The sequence below is a fragment of the Emys orbicularis genome, chromosome 16 (genome assembly GCF_028017835.1).
Source record: "Emys orbicularis isolate rEmyOrb1 chromosome 16, rEmyOrb1.hap1, whole genome shotgun sequence".
Classification (NCBI taxonomy): Eukaryota; Metazoa; Chordata; order Testudines; family Emydidae; genus Emys; species Emys orbicularis.
In genome coordinates this window covers 25,871,009-25,892,696 of record NC_088698.1, presented here as the reverse complement: position 1 = coordinate 25,892,696, position 21,688 = coordinate 25,871,009, and the positions used below count along the sequence as shown (strand labels likewise).

Here is a 21,688-nt window from a genome sequence, read left to right as displayed (position 1 = left end):
GGGTGCATGAGAAATCCTAATCCTAATAATACTAGGAACTTATATATACTGCTTTTCATGGTCAAAGTATTTTAGATGCTTTAACTGATTCATTGTCACATGCACATAAGGAGGGTAATATTATTATTCCTGTTTTACAGATGGGGAAACTGAGGCAGAGTGATTCCATGACTTGCCCAAAGCGCTCAGAGGAGGTATATGCACATATCCAGAAGAGCAGGTGCCCCCTTTGTTTGTGGTTTAAAGCTGGAATAGTCAAAGATGCAGGAGAGAATTGGGCAGATTTCAATGGGAGTCAGGAACATACAAACCTTGGGCTCTGTTGAATGTCCCAGCCTACACATTTTACTTCACATTATGATATTTACCTCAGGAGGAACTAAAAACCTTAGTGTTTAATTAGAAACGTCATAGTTCAAAGCCTAGTGGTCCACTAAAGGTGACATGCACAAGTATTTTTTAAAACTGGGATTGTGCCTTTGGGGTTTTTGGCTTCCTTCCAGGTTCTCAAAGTTTTTTTTTGTTTTTTAAAAATTCTTTTTGGGTTTTTGCCTTAGCAGTATCAGGAACATCAGCCAGAAAAGCTAGACCAGCCCAACACTGATTTGTTGGGGTCGCAGAGAATGTCTATTGTTAACACTCACACCTTAATAGAGAGGAGGAAGAGGGTGAATTTTTAGCAAAGGCTGCCTTTCTCCAAAAGATTTCTTAGTCATTGAAGTTAAATGGGCCTTGACAAAAAATTTTTTTAACTCAATCTGACGAAAAACCACTTCCACACTCAGTTGCTCAGCTTTGGTTCTTGTAATGTCATCATTTTGCTAATTCTCTAGTCCTCCGGGCAAAATATGAGCTGAATTTCTAACGTGTAAACCAAACAACAAGAAAAACTTCAGTTCCCTCTCCCCCAGCCTTTTTTTAAAAACAGAAAGCAGCCCAAAAAAGGGACACACACACACCCATTTTTTTCCCTTTGCACATTACCTTTAAATAATACGTGATGTGCCACCTGTCAGATCTTACATTATTTATTGAAAAGTGCTGATCATATACCAGTTGCATAGATCACAATTATCAACTGAAGACTAGACATACCATTTGATTCCTTAATGATGCACAGGGGCCAATGGTTGTTCAAGGTTATCATTTATCTTTTATACATGAACAATTTATGCCCATAATCACTCCAACATGCATAATATAGTGGCAGTCCACTGTATTATAATTGTAGGCATCTGTTCTTCCTAAGGGTGCATTAACAATGTGTCATTGACAATGATAAAATTGGGCTTAGGTGGAATAGTTCTGACTTCTTATTAATCACTGAAAACAGCCTCAGACAAGCAATTACATTCGTTATCCTCCCTCACTGCAAGGCGCCCAGCTAAAAGCAGAGACCGACTCTTGCCATCGAATTCAGATACGGGATTTAAACAGCCCCAGACATTCTGGTTCAGCCCCACCTCCAGTGATAAAGTTAGCCTGTCTGAGTCTTCAGCAATGTTTGACTCCTCATTGCAGAAATTCATGTAAACCTTGTAGGGCTCAAATCCTACCTATTCCAATCCTAGCTGTGGAACGCCTGCTAATGAGGGCGCACTGTATTTTAGGAGAATACATTTAAACAAAACATGCAACTATTGTAACAAGAAATTAAGAGGACAAACAGCCTGATGGTTCACCCATGAATATCTGGAATAAGGGACCTCCATTTCTGCAGACATCAGTTTCAAAGGTGCAAATTAGATCAGTTTTCCCACTGGGAGAAAAAAAGTCGGCCAAACTATTGCATTCACACCCCAATTCCAAAGGACAGGTGAGTCTAACACAACTACAAGAAGTTATTACATTGGTATAGATAATAATAAATAGTAACACCACCACTCAGATGTAAGTATGTATATTCTTCTTGATATTCAGGCAGGGATCAGCTTTACAATGGATCGGAGAGCTCCATCCTTTGCAATAGACAAGGAAGCTGTTTTCCTTTAACAAGGAGCAAAATGCTTTTCAAAGAAGACCCTTGGCCATGCAGTCTGATGTTCTGTGCTGCTATTATTAGACTTAATTAAGCAAGCAATGGGGAGGACCGGCAGGTGTTATGACTGACCCTCACCAGGAAACACTGTCAACAGCAGGAAATACCCTCAGTGTCCTATTCTCCCCAACCCTTTGTATCTGATAACACTGCACAGTGTGGAGTTTGAAGGATCATGGAGCAATACAGTGGCTAACTCCAAACCAGGCTATATGTTAAAAAAACACACACAAAATAAAGACAGTTCTAAAGGTCTATCCTATACATTGAGGTCAGCCTGGTGTGTGGTGATGCTACTTTAGTGCTACAGTGAGAAGAAATCTTGGAGGGTGCGAAACACTTACTGTTAGCTATGTTGGAAGCAGTGTAACTGTCTGCCATTCCTGAGACCTGGCTGGCAATGCTGATCTCACTGGCCCTCCGGAATCCCCTGAACTGAGGGGTTGTAATGGGGGTGGAAAGGGACGCATTTTCCATGAAGACTGCACCATGAGACTGAACAACATCTGCTATGAAGTCGAAACAGGGAAATCAAAATATTAGACCAACAGACAGAGACCAGGCAAGACGAAATCAAGAGGAGAAAAGGAGGCAAACAAGGCAAGGATTGGCTTTCAGATGCAAAACCTTTCAAACCAATTGGAAGGAAAACGCATTTAATCTCAGCTCTATTTTGAAAAGAAAGAAAAGGCAAAAGGAGAGTTGGCATCTAGCATCTCATTGTCCGATTGAGAAAAGCAAAAGAATCAGTTTAAACCCAAGCAAATCAGGAAAGGTTTGCTTGAGCAGCAAGAATAGAAAGATGTGTCATGCAGACCCATGTGAATATATACAGCTTTATATATTCACGTTTAGCCAGAACAATGGGGGGAAAGGGCGGAAGGTAAAAAACTGAATTTAGGAGATACTAGTTTTATAGCATCTTTTAAAGTAAAGGGGAAAGTTTCCAGGGGAGATATTGTCATGCCAGGGTGGGCCTCATGTTGGACTTGTATTTAAGGTGTGTTTACATTGCAATCCAAGGTGTGATTGCAGCTCAGGCAGACATACCCAGGCTAGTTTCAACCTACATAGCCCGGCTAACAGCAACGAAGACGCAGCGGCCCGGGCTTTAATGTGGGCTGTATAAGCCCACCCAAAACCTTGGGGAAATACTAGCGTTGCTGGCCTGCACCAGGATTTGTGCCACTGTCTCTGATATTTTTAGCTGCGGTAGCTGGATTAAAACGAGTGTGGGGCCACCTACTCACACTGCAATCACATTTCCGGCTACGGTGTAGACGTACCCTTAGTTACTAAAAAAATACAGCCACCATTTGTGAAACTGAAGGCCTCCAGTTAGACTCCTAACTCCATATTTAGGCTTCTCAGTAAAAGTAGCCTGGGTGTTGAGCACTCAAATTTCCCTATAATTTAAATGGGATTTGGTGGTGTTCAGCCTTTTTGAAAATCAGGCCACTTTTATTTAGGTACCTAAAATCTGGATTTAGGAGCACAACTTTAGGCCCCCAAGCTTAAAAAGTTTGGCCTTATCCTTCAGGAAGTAAACACGAGGGGAATGAGGAGTAAAAATCACACTCATATGGAATGCGTGTGTGTGTACGTATGTATTATTAGTGGAAAATTAGTTCTATAATGCATGTAACTGAGAAACTGTGAGGTTTATGTGGATCTATTGGGCAATCCTGCTTTTCTGTGGGAAAAACTATACATTAAAAACATTTTAAAGCATGGGGGAGGCAGTGTTACCTAGTGGCTAGCGCAGCAGATTGGGAGTGAAGGTGACTCCTGGGTTCTTTTCCCAGCTGTTCCACTGACTTGCTGTGACTCACTCAAAGCCACACTTAACTTGTGTGTCGCATTTTCCTACCTGTAGTTGCTTATAACAATACCTACCCACCCTACAGAGGCATTGCAAGGCAGAATTAATTAATGTCTGTGATGCACACGGAGATCCTCAATTTAAAGAAACTATGTCCTGTATGTGCAACATACCTAATGGAATGCAAAGCTGACATGGAAAGCAAGCAGGTGAGTTTGCACTTTTATCTGAAGTTCTACACTGCTGCCCATCACCGGAGAATCAGAATATCGGCATCTGAACTTTATTCACAACTATCAATCGATTTTGTGCAAGCAGGCACAAAACACCAAAACAAGGAGGAAAATGCCTCCCCCAGCAACAAAAGTCAGATGTAAATTAGGACTGTCAAGTGATTAAAAAAATTAATTGCAATTAATCGCACTGTTAAACAATAGAATGCCATTTATTTAAATATTTTGGGATGTTTTCTACATTTTCACATAACACAGAATACACAGAATACAAAGTGTACAGTGCTCACTTTATATTTATTTGTATTACAAATATTTGCACTGTAAAAAACAAAAGAAATAGCATTTTTTCAATTCGCCTAATACAGGTACTGTAGTGCAATCTCTTTATCATTAAAGTTGAACTTACAAATGTAGAATTATGTACAAAAAACCCCTTCATTCAAAAATAAAACAATGTAAAACTTTAGAGCCTATAAGTCCACTCAGTCCTATTTCCTGTTCAGCCAATTGCTCAGACAAACAAGTTTGTTTTCATTTGCAGGAGATAATGCTGCCCGCTTCATGTGCTAAAGATTCATATGTCCCTTTATGCTTCAACCACCATTCCAGGGGACATGCGTCCATGCTGATGACAGGTTCTGCTCAATAACAGTCCAAAGCAATGCGGACCGACGCATGTTCATTTTCATCATCTGAGTCAGATGCCACCAGCAGAAGGCTGATTTTCTTTTTTGGTAGTTCGGGTTCTGTAGTTTCTGCATTAGAGTGTTGCTCTTTTAAGACTTCTGAAAGCAAGCTCCACACCTCGTCCCTTTCAGATTTTGGAAAGCACTTCAGATTCTTAAACCTTGGTTTGAGTGCTGTAGCTAGGGTGACCAGACGTCCCGATAAAATCCGGACCGTTGCGATTTTTAGCTGTTTGTCCCGCGTCCTGACCGATCTCGGGTCGGGACGCAATTTGTCTCGATATTTTGCTCCGCCGGCAGCACTCGGGTTTTTTTGGGGGGGAGGTTTGCCCGCCCCCCCCAGTGTCCCGATATTTTCTTCATCTCATCTGGTCACCCTAGCTGTAGCTATCTTTAGAAATCTCACACTGGTACCTTCTTTGCGTTTTGTGAAATCTGCAGCGAAAATGTTCTTAAAATGAACAACATGTGCTGAGTCATCATCCAAGACTACTATAACATGAAATATGTGCCAGAATGCGGGTAAAATAGAGCCAGAGACATACAATTCTCCCCCAAGGAGTTGAGTCACAAATTTAATTAACACATTTTTTAACGAGCGTCATCAGCATGGAAGCATGTCCTCTGGAATGGTGGCTGAAGCATGAAGGGGCATACGAATGTTTAGCATATCTGGCACGTATACCTTGCAACGCCGGCTACAAAAGTCCCACGAGAATGCCTGTTCTCACTTTCTGGTGACATTGTAAATAAGAAGCTGGCAGCATTACCTCCTGTAAATGTAAACAAACTTGTTTGTCTTAGCAATTGGCTGAACGAGAAGTAGAACTGAGTGGACTTGTAGGCTCTAAAGTTTTGCATTGTTTTGTTTTTGAGTGCAGTTATGTAACAAAAAAAATCTACAATTGTAAATTGCACTTTCACGAAAAAGAGATTGCACTACAATACTTGTATGAGGTGAACTGAAAAATACTGTTTCTTTGATCATTTTTACAATGCAAATATTTGTAATAAAAAATAATAATATAAAGTGAGCAGTGTACACTTTGTATTCTGTGTTGTAATTGAAATCAATATATTTGAAAATGTAGTAAAACCATCCAAAAATATTTAATAAATTTCAATTAGTATTTTATTGTTTAACAGTGTGATTAAAAATGTGATTAATCGCGATTAACTTTTTAATAGCGATTAATTTTTTTGAGTCAATGATGTGAGTTAACTGCTATTAATCGACAGCCCTACTGTAAATTATTTATTTCAACTGTGTGGGAAATGATCTAACTGGAAATTAAATATACTTGGATGTGGTCAGTCTGGTGTTGTATTAGCAAGCGCACAAATGAGTCATCTAAATATTGATCCGAGAAGCCCATATGCCCAGTGCTACTGACTTGCTAACTGGAACTCCAAACATTTGTACTTTCTTAGATACCTGCAGTTAACACAGGCTCTGGCATACAACTGACGTGAACTATGCCGTTCTGACGGGAAAGAGAATGGCTGAAAGTAGTAGAGCATGGACTTAAATGTTGGTAAAATCATTTCAGTGCTCGGCAGGAAAAAAAGGCTACAAGCTGATCAACTTAAAGCCATATGGACTGTCAGTGTCTAGGGCCCAGTTGGAGTCTGACCCTGACACTTTGTGTTTCATACACTGTATGAGTTAAGCCTGAAAGGCCTCTGCTAGTGTCACCCTCTCCTCTGATGTACGCTCCCCTCACTTCCTTCCTCTTTCCATTTTGCCTTGAGCTGCCAGCTATCAAGGTTGCTGCACAGCGTCTGTACTGCAGCATGTCTCACTGTGCCACGCTTTGCAGCAGTCTCATGCTCCTACTGGCACTTCCTTCAATAAAAGATTTATCGAAAGGAAACACACTGAAGCCACATTCCAAAAAGGGGCACAAGTCAAGCGTGGGAGCTGATTACAGTTCGGAACTGAATGGAGATCTGGCGTGGTCCAGTGGACAGGGACGCTGGAGTGGGAGACACGTGTCATGGGCTCTATTTCCAGCTCTGACACTAATCTGCTGTGCGACCCTGAGCATGTCACTTCCCCTTTCTGCACCTGATTCCCCTGCTAGCCTTTGTCTGGCTTATCTATTAGATTGTAAGTGCTCTGGGGCAGGGGCCTCTTACCATGTGCTTCTACAATGACTTATGGGGCCCACAGCCCTCCTATAACACAGAATGATACAGCAACAGGGCCTGGAATGTGTGTGATGGGAACAGCTCTCCATTAAATCAGCAGAGACACAGCAGAGCTCAGCTGTACAACCCCTCAGACTCAGAGACTTTATCCTGACTCGGAAAAGCGCTGAGTTTAGGTTGGGCTCAGCTAACGTGCTAGCTAAGCCTGATCTTTTCCCCTAGTGCAGATATAGCCTAACATCCTGAGCTCAATTTCAGTTGCTTGAGCTGCAGCCTAGCTAAATAATTCAATTTCAAGATCTTACCTTGCACCTACACTAGGGGGGGAAAGGTTGAGTTCGGCTCGGGCCTAGCTAGCACGTTTTAGCTACACCCAGCCTAAATTCAACCATTTTTCCCTAGTGAACACCAGGCCAGAGAGGTGGATCCTATTCAAGTCTCCACACTCTTATCGTCAGTGGCATTTGTACAGCTCCCTATTGAGCTACCTGCATTGTGGACCGCCATGCCTCACAGGATCAGGCCCACAATCAAAGATGTGCAGAGAAAGCATGGGTGGAACCCTATTTTCAGGAGGTTTTGCCAGGCTGCAAACATTTACAGAATTGCTGCAGCAAAACAGATTACTGATCAGACTAATGATCCAGCGTGTCTGGTATCCTGACACCTACACCAATGCCAGATGCCTCGGAGGAAATGACTTAACCCGCAAGGCACACACAAGGGGATGGGGGGCACTTTTCCTCCCATCCCAACTGCAGCCGGCAGTAATAGGGAGCAAGGACCAACTTTCAACCATGCCAATACAAGAGCTCCACCTAGTGGTGACAGTGCTGCAGCACTTGTGTAGCTCAAAAGCTATGTGGTAAGAGTGATCCAAAATGGCAGCCTCTTGGCATTTGGTGTCGCCAACTCTTACAATATCTGTTGTTTTTTTTTCTCAGAGCCCCAGCTGCTGGAATCAGAGATTGCAGGAGAATCTCGGCTTTCATGTAACATAAAAAAGCAAGTGTTCTCCACAACCAGGAGGGCTAGAAAGCTGGGAAACATGACGTGAGGCCAAAATCTGGATGCAAATTTTAAAACAAATTATGAAAAGAAAAATCTCATGATATTTAAATCAATCTCATGATTTTTTGGGTCTGACTCATGATTTTTGAATGCTTGAGGTTGGCAATACTGGGTCTGAAGCAGGAAGATCGACAGCCCTTTTGATATCGTCCTAGCTGGTGTCACCACAGACTATTCTCATTCACATAAATGTCTAAGCTTTTAATGTTACACCACTATTGAGCTTAACACTCTACGTGCAGATAAAGGGAGTCTATTGACTCTCACAGCAGTGCTCCCTCACGCGGCCTTAATTATATCTGCTTTCATATTTTCTTAAACCTCCAGAATCTCTCCCTTTTTTAGTGACAGAGTCCCCCCTTTTCAAACTATGAGCCCTCAATTCTATAACAGAGAGCTGTTTCCAGGGAAAATACAGGACAGGAAACACAAGAGACGAAAATGTGTCTAGAAAACTTAGTCTTCTCAATTTACCCCTTCTGTCGAGTATTCCGAAATCCCAAATCTATATTGAAAGTGATTTGCAAATTAAACCTTAGGCTGTTCAATAGAGAACCTCGTTTACTCACACAAATGACTGGGAGACTCACTGCATTACAATTCGCTCAGTATAAATTACTAACATTTTGCACAGTTTTAAAAAAGGATAATGCAACAACAAAAGGTCATACTTTCATTTAACTTGACGGGTGCAATTTAGTTCTAAATAAGATAACTTTAACTGTGTGCTAAGGCCAATGTTTTCAAACTGGGGAGCCTAAAGTTAGATGCATAAGTAACTATAATGGGAGTAGCAGGTGACAAGCTCCTTGGAAAATCAGGCCACTTATTTAGGTCTCTAGATACGGATTTAGGTCTGTTTGACTATGCTGGCCTAAATGCACTTTGTGTGGTAAAGATTTGTTTTGTTTGAGTAACGAAGACTTAGAAACAGGAGATCTCACACTGTAGCACCATCTCTGCTAGTAGAGCTTCGCTGAGAAGTTGTGTGAAGTTGCCTTTGCTTGTGTGAATTACAGAGTGTGTAGATCAATGCAGTGAGAATAAGCAAAGTTCTAATGTAGTTCCAAAGTGAGCAAAGGGTGGGGAGAGAGGAAAATCCTCTCCTCTCCCAACTCTGGGCTGTGGAGCTTTAATACATATTCAAATGCCACAACTCTTCATTTTAAGATGTATTTTTCAGTGCGCTCAGTAATTGCTTCCCACCAAATGACCAGCATTGGGCTATCTAATACATCAGTGGCATTGGGTTAAGTTCCTGGGGTGTCAGGGCTGCATGCCATCAGGAAACAGGCTGTTTCAATGCAGCATGGTACCCTGCAAAGGAATACATAGGCTGCATTGTGCCATTGAAGCAAAGAGCTCTTCAGCAGTTGAAACAAAAAATTGGGGTGGCATTTTAAATGCTCAGCATTGACCTAACTCTGCTCCCACTGAAGTCAGTGGCCAATACTGAGTGCGTTGGAAAATCCCATCCTTAATTTCAAAAGCAACAGAAAAAGAGGCTGAAGCGCCTTTTTATTAGTCCTGAAAATTCATCTGCTGCCCCATTCGTAGAGTCAGATATGGGCACAACTAGGCCACATGACACTCTTGAGATGATGGGGGATGGGAGAAGAGTTTTTTGTATGCATAGTCATGGTCAGTCAGCTAACACGGGATGAAGGCTAAGTGACCCTGCATTAGTGAAGTGGAAAGCGATGGTAGGCAATACTGTAGTGTCCTTTCCCCCGCCCTTCCTAGAGAACCTCAAAAGGCACAAATGGCAATTGGGCACCTAACATCCATCTGTACCTTTGAAAATCTCTCCCTGTGTCATCTTCTATCCAATGTAACCAATGGGAGGTGCTGCTGTTCCGAAATTACCACTCAGCACAATGGGGTTACTGGGACCAATAACAGCTGACTGACATGAGTAAGGGCTGCAGGATCAGGATCTCCACGGGGCATATTTAAAAGGGGTGGGAAGAGTAAAAAAAAAAAAAAAATACAGGAGAAAAGAAATAAAGTTGAAAGTCTCATTAACTTGCAGATTTGGTATCAGCTGTAATCGAGAAAAATATAGCCATGCAGCATTTTTGATAGCAACAAAAACCAAACTTGTTTTTAAAGCAGCAATTATTTGAGAAATCAAATAAAAAGACACCTTTGGGTCCTGAAAGCTTTGTCCACTGTGTTTAGATGATGCAAAATTAGTGTCTAAATATAAGATGTGCACCTTTGGGCACGTGACAATATCTGGTCACTTTCTGGTACAGACATACAATACAGAGTATGTTAATCTGTAGTTACGTGCTGACTGCACTTGCAAACTTTGTGTACTGCAAGCAAAAACCAGGTGTCAGTTTCAATGGCAGATTCTGTACACTGCATAAACTGTAACAGCAGGGCAGGCCTCAAGCAAAAGCAAAGCAAGCGTGGGGGCCCGGAGCCTTCCGGCCACTCGATGCCTCTCCAATAGCTCAACCAGAGGAAAAGCAAACTCATTGTCTGGCCCCAATCTCCCCTTCCAGCATTTGCAGCAGAAGGGGAGACAACTCACAGCTCAGTTTCCACCACCCCCTGTCAGTGGCTTGTCCCATTCTTGCCTGGGGTCTAAGAATACATGGTTATGCAGGCACTTCACTTGTCATATTCAGGTACATAGTGCAAAGCTTTCAGCCCCATGAGGTAGAAGACCAATCTCCAAGGAGCACCCCAAGTACACAACACAAGACACTAGAAAAGGGTAGGTTACACACACTCAGCAAAAACGGCATTTTTATTGGAAACATCTTGCCAATTCAGAACTGGAACAGGTATACAGGTTTCCATGAAGCTGTCCTGGCGCTGGAGAGCAACCAATGGGCTGCTTTCCACAAGGAGGATGGGGTTGTTCTGGACTGTCTCAACTAGAAGCAAGTGGGGAAGAAAACAAAAGGACAAGAACAACCAACATGTGGCCACAAACTGTAAAACATACAAACAACTACAATCAAACACTTGCAACTACAGTTCAGGGTCTTCTATAAAGGACCAACCTTCAATTAGAGGAATAGAAGCCAATACAGATGGTCTTCCAAATAAGCCTAAATTCAGTGCCTTACTAGTTAAAACAGTTATAACATCAGAAGAAAGCACAGGAATGGCAATTTTACAACAAAAGAAAAGGAAATCCTCCAATGTAGCTTTTCAAATTGATCACTGATCATAATTTTATAGTATATATAATGGAATCTTCTTAAAGTGAGAAAATTATTCCCCACAAGTGGAGATTTACTTCAATAAGATTTTAAATTTGCACACTGAGATGCACTGTAATAATCAGGGCCTTGCATTTGATTTCACTATGAATGGAAAAATAACAGGAGTACTTGTGGCACCTTAGAGACTAACAAATTTATTAGAGCATAAGCTTTCGTGGGCTACAACCCACTTCTTCGGATGCATCATTAGAATTTGTTAGTCTCTAAGGTGCCACAAGTACTCCTGTTATTTTTGCGGATACAGACTAACACGGCTGCTACTCTGAAACCTGTCACTATGAATGGAGTTCACTATAGACAAGTTTCTTAGGCTGAAAGAGGTCTCCAACTGCTGGCTTACATACGGGTAGATTACAAGAATTGAAAATGGTCTTTCTGAGCACTGCTCCCTTATTTGAGCCATTTGCATGGGCAAAATATGCAGCAGCATTTCAACAGAATGTGCCGTGCATAGCTAATGGTATTCAGACACCCAGTCCCCTCAGCTTGCTTCACCCATATGGATTGTGTGCAAAAAAGCAAACTGCATCCCTTACGTGGCTTTGCTCTGCTCCCTCCCAGTCCTCATCAACCCCCCTGAAAGATCAAGTCCCTAAATCTCAGCCTAGCTGATCATGTGTTCCATTCCTATGAAATGGTTCCAATCTCAAGCACTGCCTGGGATGTAAAATGGAGAACAACATACAGAGTACATTGCATATCGACTCACAGCAATTTCTGGGCTTTATTTAATAAATGACAACAATGGCATTTTGGATGTGAAGCATTGAATTTGTAAAGAGAAATCCACTTGCCTGGGAACTTTTTGAAGAAGCTAAACACTACGAGGCCAATCCTGTGCACCTGACATCGTTAAAACACCCCCTGACCTCAGCGTCTGCGCCGAGAGCACAGTCTTTGGGCCATAGGCAGATAACAGATAAAAACGGACGTACCCAGAAGAGCAGAACTGCCGTCACCTAATGGGAACCTCTGGTAGCGTGGAATATTGAAGGGAGGCAACACGTAGAATCTCTTTTCCAAAAGGGGCTCCAGGCGTGAGGCAGATGGGTCTGCAGGATGGAACAGGTTATAGACTTGTTGGCAGGCTGGCCTCAGCTGAAAGACTAAGGAGAAAAGGAGGGAAAAAAGAAACTCCTAAGTATTACAAAGTTATTTGTGAGGCTCGTATAAATCTATTTAAAAGGTGATTTACTAGTTGTAAAGTGCAGCATGGGGGGGGGGGGAACCCTTTAAGAGCGCTTACTTCCATCACACTCCAGTTGTAAGTCAAGCAGGACAACTGATGTTTCTGTGGAACATACTTTACTAAATAGTTTTTTGCTGCATATGTTTAGATTTTTGTTGTCTAGGGCTAAATGACAAAAAATGTGTAATCAATATTTATAGAAGTAGCTAGTGCTGACTTGTATGGTGGAACAACACATATATAATTTAGTTTCACAATATGTTCTACAGTTCATCTCATCCAAGTTACTAGATTTTTTCTTTGCAAGTCTGAAAGCTTTTTGTAGTAGAAGGTATTTAAAATGCCCACTAAGTGGAACCACTGGTGCATGCCAAAACCTACTGTCAAGAGCTGGGATGACGGTTTTTCTCAATGCAAGGACCAGGCCCAAGGGAGACCCAAACAGGAAGAAATCCGTGATCTCAAATTCAAATTTTCCAAGGTTTCCTCCATCCAACATTGTGGAGCTACTCGATCGTCTGGATCCTGGGTCATTTCTCAGAACACTAGAATGTAAACTAAAACAACAATACATTCATAAATAAGAACACGGTCAAAAGCCAAAATTTTGTTCACAAGGGTGTGGGTTATTTTTTTAAGAAATAATGAACACAGATTGTACTGTGGCTAATCGTGTAGACGATTCTTCTTATTTTAAGAAAAGGAAATGTATCCATTAATCACCTGTGCCTCTACATGCTAGTGAGAGACCCTATCAAAGCAGAGTCCCCTTGTTCCACTGATATGATCCAGCCCATAAATTCAAGCTCCAAGTGAGCTACAATCTCTAATATTCCTGTCCCCACTCCTCCAATCTCTAATATGCTCTTTGTGGAGTAAAATGCTGGCTACCGCTACTGAAGTAGTAATTTGCATGCTAGCAAGAGCAAACAAAAATTACTATAGTACCATGCAAAAGGCAGCATTTACAATCAATTTTAACTTAACTCCAAGTACATGTATTGTTATTACTGTCTCTCTTCTTGTCAACATAATAATTCTTTTCATCATTTTTTTCTTTTCATCACTCTATTTCTCAGTGCTACGGAAAGCAGTGAGCTGTGCTTACCCATTTCTTCTTCAAGGAAGTGGGACAAATGTTAGGGGATTACAAAGGAAAGAAAAAAGAAAATGGGAGGGGAAAGAGAAAAAGAAAGATCAAAATCTGCAAAAGCGTTTCCTACATTCTTGTGCACCAACTTCACGCCACAGAGTTTTCTAATAGCATAAGCTTATATAAAAACATATACACATTTATACCCCATATACTACGGTGGTGATTTCAATGTGATGAACTGAGCAAACCATGTGATAAACTGCATTTATCATGCACCAGCAATATCCTTCCCTGGATTCTGCACAGTAATCCATGTGTGTCCTGACTACTCACATTTTAAACTCCCCTCTTGCCCCATCCTGAGCAACTTCAGAAAGCTTCAATTAAAAAATATAAAGCCTGCCCCTAATTTGTTTCTTTTCCCCTTCTAAAGGGTCTCATTTCCCTACAAAATTCAATGGGTCTGAAGTGCAGGGCTGCAATATGCAGATTTAAAGGACAAGTATAAAGTCCAATATTCCTGGAACTCCAATAGGGTTAGAAACACAAGCTCTCTTACATGGGTGAGCTGGGGATCACTCCAGCTTCCAACAGGATAGAGTGCTTGTTTTTATTCTAGAGCTGGTGGATTTTGAGATATCAGATGCTGAATATCAGAATGTATGGATTAGAAAGAAGTTATTTTAGGGAATAAAGAGGGGTTGGGTTTTTTTTCCAGACTCTAGGAGTCTGAGTCTGAATTGTAATTTTCCAAGGCCTGCAGATTTAGACCAAGACAATCCGGCTGTATTTAAAGCTCTCTGTAACATAGTTGAAAGAATTTTCCTGTAAAATATGGGGGATCAATGAATTACATGACAGCTTGGTTTGACAGAAAAGTTCTACTGGCCTGGAGTCAGGGCTGACCCAAATGACACTGCCCTTCCTGGCTCTAGGGCAGAGTTCTAGAGGGGGTCACTGCAATTTGCCCTAGCTCTACAGGCACTAAGTGCTCATTCATTAGGGGCACTTCTGAAAGTGAAGTGGCTGCCAGGCAGTGCAGTGAGGTCCTGCTACTGCTGCTGTCTTGGAGCCCCCAGTGGAACATGGCTGTGTGCACTGTGCCGACTGGGATACTGGAGCAGCTGTCCTTGCATGCATCCTTCATCTGGGAAGGCCAGTCTGACAAATGAACAGCTGCGAATGACACACACACACACACAGCTGGGAAGAAGGTAAATTGGTTTCACTCTGATTTTATTTTCTCATTGTGCCTCCACTGGCTGCCAAACTAGACGGACACTAATAAAACCTTTGCACCGTACCACACTGTCATGTATTTTCTGTAATGCACACACTGCTCTATGTCTAGAGTTTTGGTTACCAACAAGAGCAAGTTATGATGCTTGCTTATACTATGCACACAAATAATTGAGAAAGTCAAAACAGTGGCATCAAGACGGTGAACAGCAATGACAGCTAAAATGAGCCTGTTTCCCTTCCTGTGATATGAACAATGCTCCAAGAGGTCACGCTGCTAGAACGCATGATGTTAGCGTGCGTGTGCAAAAGAACAATCCTCTGGTAAAATTAGAACCATTTTAGCTGTCAGGGCTGCAACACACGTTGGTCTTATGTGTAACTAAGACAACTTGATAAGCAACAAGTTCACCCTTTTAGAGAAGAACCAGTCCATTAGCTTGATTCAAATGAATACACAAAATGACAGACGGCACATATATCAGATGTATTATGGCAGGAACGGATTTTCTAGATGGGTTTCAATTTCTGTTACATTCCAAGCACCTTCCTTCAGCCTCCCTCAGGTCGGATATAGGGGAGAGAAAACACACTCTAATAAGCCGTTTGGTAGAGTTTTTCTCATTTTAGTGGATATGCAACAGCCCTTTTGGGAATCAAAGGAAATGAGATCTGAGGGGGAATCAGAATCCATCATGCCCAAAGCAATCCACATGGTCCTGCTTTTCCTTTAGAATGCTACAGCTGCAGTGATTAGACAGGATCCAATTGGGTTTAGTAGCAAGTCAACTAATTGACAATAATATAAAACCAACACAACCAGAAATATTGTAGCAGTGCAGAAGGATTGAATTTAAAAATAAAAGAGTGGTCGTCTCACCAGATGATGCTCTGACTTTGCTGGGCATTGTCCCAAAGTAGTGGATAAATCTAACACGCGAATGAAAATTAATCTGTCTTTGGCATGTGTTAAAATCTGCATTGGGCACCGATGGAAAGATCGCCATATGCCAGGCTGCCTGAATGACACACATTTGCTGTGCTCATTAGGAAAACTTGGGTCTCTCTCCTGCCAAGATCTCTGCATTAAGCCATGTAACCATATTACATCATGTCTTGGTTTTCATAGCAAAAATTCATACTAGTGGTAAAGTTATGTAGTGATAGGAGATTGTACTGGTTACCCTGCTGTTCATTAATCAATCATCATAAGCAGAGTGTAATGTAACAATAATGTAACATGCTGGTTATATGCAATCAGACAGGGGTAAACACAATGGACCTGCCAGTATCCCTAGCCCACCACCCGTTTTGCAAAGTAAACAGGAAGCTGCTTGCCAGATACCAAATAAGGGCATCTTCCTTGGTTCAGTCCAGGCTACAGCCCTCTCTGGCTTCTAGAGCAAGCAAGGAGGAGAAAGCAATACGTTTTGATTTGACCAGCATTTGCCTGTCTAATACGGGAGGTTGCCTTGCTAAGCTACGACAAGAGACTGATTGTCTTTTATTAGCCTGCTGGAAAGAGCTTATTGGTTTTCCTAAATGCAGCCATCTTTTTAAATATAGCAGTTCCATTTAATATAGCAGCCCCAATGCCATTCACTTTCCTACCTTCCCTCTTGTATAAATCTTTTAGTAAAGTGCCCCGGACAGGTGAGTAGAGTCCAAGCCCTCAAGCTGGAATGGAAAGAAGACCTTAGCTGGTGTAGGAGAATGAGGCTTGGAGTTGAATATAGGGTTCATTGCTTGTCAGGAAGTGACAGGGAAGGATCAGTAGAAAAGGTCTAGAACTCTCCTAATTCCACAAGCTGATGGAAATGCAGCAGTGAGGACATAAGCATCCTGCTTCAAAGACGTGCTCCTTGAATAGTATCTAAGTGGTAACAGGACCTTCCTCTAGGAAAGTAATTCAATTAATAATAAATTAAGTGATTTTCTCGAGAACCATTTAAAAAGTTCAGTATTACGCTACATAAGGGCCTCAATATATGTAAGAAACTGAAACAGACTTTTGATGTAACTGAACAGGCTCCAAGCTTAGTAAAGGGTACACATTAATTTGGAGGAGGGGGTTAACAGGGCAGAGGTAACTTTGGCTGCCTGTGCTGGCAATACAGTAAATATACAACACGTGCCGCTGGCTGAGCCTATGCACCGGGAGATTCAGGAGGGTGTTATGAAAGATTTCCCAAAAGGGAAAATTCAGGCTGAAGAGCAAGAACAAAAACCTTCCTCCCAGCACTCTGTTAGAGTGGGGAGCAATATGCCAAGGGAAGTGATGGGGGGACCCAAAGCTTACAACACGTAAATCTAATGCTGTGCTCAGTCTAGTAACCTGTCGAGGACACTCCTGCACTAACTGGGGACGTACTGGATGGGAACTAATTGGTCTCTTCCATCTCTAATGCCCAGGATTCTGTTCTTTTAGGATCCATGATCATCTCATTTCCTCTCCCAGGGTTCCACTGTGCCTCTGGCAGAGCCCTGAGGATCCCTCATCTCCCTGCTTGACATACAAGGCCCTGGTCTGCTCCCACTCTCCTCCAGGCAAGAAGGCTTGGCTTTGGAATCACCCTTCAGAGCCAGTCAATGCTGCTCCTTAAACAGGGTTAGGGTCAGTATTGGACAAAGCTGAGCAATTCTGGGGACTGTAGTGCTGCACCTAGAGCATCCCAAACCCCATGGCCTGGGAGCAAGGGACTACTGCCCTGGACTTGTGTCTCCAGAATAGCAGCAAAGGGCCCTAGGAACCCGGGAAGGGCCCAGGGTCGGCGTTCATATCCAGACTCAAAATATCCCAATGTTTAGGGATGCTCATAACAGATGGCTCGGACCCATCTCTCCGACCAACAGGCCAGCCAGGTCAGGATCAATTTTGATAGATGCCTAAACTTAAAATGACATTTGACTCTAAGTTCTCCTGTCTCGTCAGCTGCACTGGTTACATACTTACTCTGCTGCAGTAACATGGCAAAAAAACAACCACCAACGTCTTGCTACTCTTATGCGGCTGTTTCCCCCCCACTGTAATGTGGGTGCAGCACAGCAGCAGTTCATAGTTAATTTTGTCCCCACAATCACATGGTACCGTACAATGCTGCTGGTAATTCCTCTGTAAAGCCCACACTTGCCAATGGAATCTGAACACCTCTGATATTCTTCAACAACGTTCCTCAACCTTGCCATCCCCGGGGTTACAAAACAACATTAAAACTGCACACGGGTGTCTCTCTTGTCCCCGTGGATTCCTGACTCACTGTTCTTTTGAAACCTTACCTTGAAAGGAATGCCTGATGTTGCTTTATTGTGTCCATTTCGTAGGTTGATGAATCACTCCTTTTTCGGGGCAGCTGCTTCTTTGGATCCTCTCCGTTGCTCCGAGGAATATCAATGTTGCTTCTGCTGAGGTGTCTGCTGGCCTCCAGGTTGGAGCCACTGGAACAATAACTGTTGTTCACAATTATTCCAGGAGACAGGAGGTCAGTGTCCTAGGATTTGAAGTACACAGGCATCAAGTCAGAAGTGCAACCACATTAGACCCTCCCTCTTCAAACAGCTGCACTGCCTCCTCATTTGTTCCAGTTCAAATCTACCTAATCTCTCCATTTCCTAACACACCTACCCTATCTAAGTGCACTCCGGGAATTTGTCTACTTTACCTACCTCGGAGTGCAACTGAAAAGCTTAAAAAGGGCACTAACAACTTGAAGCTCCACTCACACCGTCTGGGAGAATAGGAGGTTTGATGGTCCTGAGCAAGATTACTCAGAACATCCTAGTCTGTAATGAATTTTCACTTGACAAATATACTAAAAAAAAAAAATAGCTTCATACGGGATTTCTGGTATTCAAACCTAAAACAAAACAACATTTCTATAGCCACTAGGCGGGCGTATAATACAAAACAATACAACACAGCAGGGTTGGGCAAAGCCTACCCCAAAAGTAGGGACACAAGCACACACCCCAGTGTGCACACACCCTCCATGAAACTGGAAAACGGAGCTTTGTTCTTTCTGATGAAAGCCCCAAATAAATTAGAAACAGTCCATGTTTTCTAAAATACATTCTTCTGCTTTGACAAGCAGGTTAGCAGTGGTGACTATTGCTGATATTAGGGCATCACTGACAGAGTCCTAACCAGTCCTCCATAGTGCCTCTGCCCTGGGCACAGGGGGATGACTGGAGGTAGAATGGGGAAGGATTAAAGGTGGAACCCTCCCTTCCGTCTGGAGCTAGGGGCGGACAGGGACGTTCTGTGGCCAACAGGGTTATCCTGACTGGTTTCTAGTAGGCTACATTACCTGCACACTCACAATACTCCCTCGTCGGCTGCTGTTTTGGCTCTCAGACACAGTCTGATTGCTGTAACATAAGGCATCAAATCCCAGGATTCCTCCTACGCAGTCCCCTACCAAACAGACCTGAAAGAGCAACCAGAGGTGGGAAAAAACCCCAAAATGATCCCCCTCACTTTGAATTCACAGAAATACTAGCTAAAGGAATAAAACATCTAAGCCCAGAAAATGGGGAACATGAGATCCTTCAATGTAGTTATCAGCATCACCGCGTAATCAGATAATATCTGCCTAGGAGCTCTCGCTAGCCCAAGCAGTTATGGAATTATTGACCATCATGTGTCAGATGGGTGAGTTCTGGGTCAGCAGTTACTCTATACCAGGCTGTGAGGTACCTTGGAAGGTTTCCAGCTCTGGAGCAGATCTGGCTTGAGGCAGGATCTGAGATAATTTCTTCCCATATGGGAGGTCATGAAATCCCTGATTATAAAAGGTGGGGAGAGGCAGAAGCACTTGTGATACATGGTGAAGAGGACAGTCTGGCGGTTAAGGCACCACCCTGGGTTTCAGGAGGCCCAGATTCAATTCCCTTCTCACAAACTTCCTGTGCAACCTTGGGCAAAGTCACTTAGCCTCTCGGTGCCTCAGTTCCTCGTCTGGAGACTGCAGCACTCCAGTGGGGACAATAGCACTGCCCTACCTCCTGGGGCGTTGTGAGGATAAATACGTTAAAGATTGTGAGGATCTCAGATGTTACGGTAATGGGGGCCAGAGGAGTACCTAAAACAGATAAAGAGCATTTCTTACACCTCATTTGGAGAGATACATCACACCTATGGTGTCTTTTGTTAAACTTCACATTTTTACAGCTAAATTTCTGAGCTCTAATTTGCATTTTCTTCTTATAAAAATTAATCTCCAATAAGAACAGTGTAAAATAAGGGAAAATCTTTATCTTAAAAACAAAACAAAAAGCCCAAGAAAACATTTTCATAAATTAGCCCAGCATTGTCAAACGTTTCCAACTCTTCCAAGAGATTCAGAGGGAAATGGCCTTGTCTGCTTTTCATTTTATTGTTCTAAAACAGGACCTTACTCACCTGGCCAGTAAATGATGTGCCTTCTTGTGATTTAATGAACTCGCTGTAGGCTTGATTGGCTCTCAAAATCACCGTGGCTACCGCCTCCTGATATTGTGGGGATGATGTTGCTAGCAGAGGAAGTGCAGCGAGTGGAATGTGATCCTGACTATTGGAGAGGCATCCTTCATCATAACTGTAAGGGCTAAGGCTGAATATAGGAGAGGAGATGAAAGAGACAGAGGCTTGCATTGAGTTCATCATTTGCAGCCAGCACAATCAATGTTTCAGATCATAAAAAAAAATCTCAAAGTACAAAAGCTGTGTGTTCTCTTGCTGGTAGAAATGCTCTAGGGCTGGGGAAAACACACTTCTTTCCCCCTTAAACCTAAATCTTCAGAGAACACACACAGTCAGAATGACGGTTGGACAATAACTCTGTAAAGTCAAGTTCAAGTACTTATCTGATTAATTTGAGTAAATCAATCACAGAACTCCAGCTGCATTGCTATTGTACTGTATTCATTACAGCCATGTATGAAATTGAGGCTGGAAGGCTTGCTAGTTAATTAATAAAGTGCGCTCTCAAAGTGTGTGGATAGCTGTCATCAATATTAGGCATCCTCAACAAGGTCAGAGCATACCCCATAGCGTTGATTATAGATGCACTACAACAGAGTAAAAATTTACAAATGTGCCCCTCTCCAAGATAAAGGAGCACAAACTTACTTGGATACCAGTGAAAAGGCTTCTGAGCAGATGGCTGGGCAAGGGACTAGCTTGAGTGCAATGTGTCCAAGAGCAGCTGGGTAATGTACCCTCATTACTGTATCAAACACTGTTGTGATAGTATTGACATCTCCTTGTTTTGAATTCTGGTCACCACTTCCTGTATCCAGGATGTTTCCTCCATGTAGTACCAAGATTAGGACGTGGATTTTGCTTGGCTGCATTGATGGCTGCACTGATTCATCCTAAAAGGAAATTAAACAAAATATAGTGGAAGTACTTGTTTCCCCCAAGCCTTTGGTATTTGCCCCAACAACACTATGTTTATTTAGCACCTTCTAGTCTACAGCCCTTCACAATGTACTTACAACACTGCCCTGAAATACAGGCATCTCCAGGGGACAGGCCAATTCCTACCCAATAGCAACAAAACACATATATTGTCCATACAACTGTAACTGGTGCACTTCAAGATACGGAACGGTGGAGAAATGGTTTATTTCAAGCGCAAGAAGGAATCCTGTAGTGAGGGTATCTTTAAAGAAACTTGATTCTTTCTTCCCGAAATGCCTGAGAGGTAATGCTGATACCCCAAAAGCATGTTCAAAAATATCCATTTTTACTTGTATCATCTAGGTAATAACTAGTGTCACTGACTCCTTCACTGCATTTGACCAGGTCAAAATATTCAACATATATTTAAGGCGTCATCATATAATTTTAGCAAAAACACTGTGGGAGTCCTGCTCTAATCCTTTCTCCTAACACTTTATCCCTGTATGGTAATGGAGGCTACATTCCAAACCTTC

At 42.4% G+C, this 21,688-nt stretch overlaps 1 protein-coding gene across 3 annotated transcripts in view; it reads right to left on the bottom strand.

Moving 5' to 3' along the window:
* PITPNM2 (phosphatidylinositol transfer protein membrane associated 2) overlaps window positions 1–21,688 on the bottom strand; it is a 96,494-nt gene that overhangs the window by 18,043 nt on the left and 56,763 nt on the right. For 2 of the 3 annotated variants that reach the window (XM_065417676.1, XM_065417678.1), the window contains exons 9-16: window positions 20,880–21,124; window positions 20,172–20,361; window positions 19,078–19,197; window positions 18,050–18,261; window positions 12,820–12,995; window positions 12,185–12,355; window positions 10,746–10,895; window positions 2,383–2,547 (exon numbers count right to left, since the gene is read on the bottom strand). In XM_065417676.1, coding sequence (XP_065273748.1) covers window positions 2,383–2,547; window positions 10,746–10,895; window positions 12,185–12,355; window positions 12,820–12,995; window positions 18,050–18,261; window positions 19,078–19,197; window positions 20,172–20,361; window positions 20,880–21,124 — 1,429 coding nt within the window. Of the gene's footprint in view, window positions 1–2,382; window positions 2,548–10,745; window positions 10,896–12,184; window positions 12,356–12,819; window positions 12,996–13,546; window positions 13,553–18,049; window positions 18,262–19,077; window positions 19,198–20,171; window positions 20,362–20,879; window positions 21,125–21,688 lie in introns of all 3 variants that reach the window. The other variant, XM_065417677.1, reaches the window with a different exon arrangement.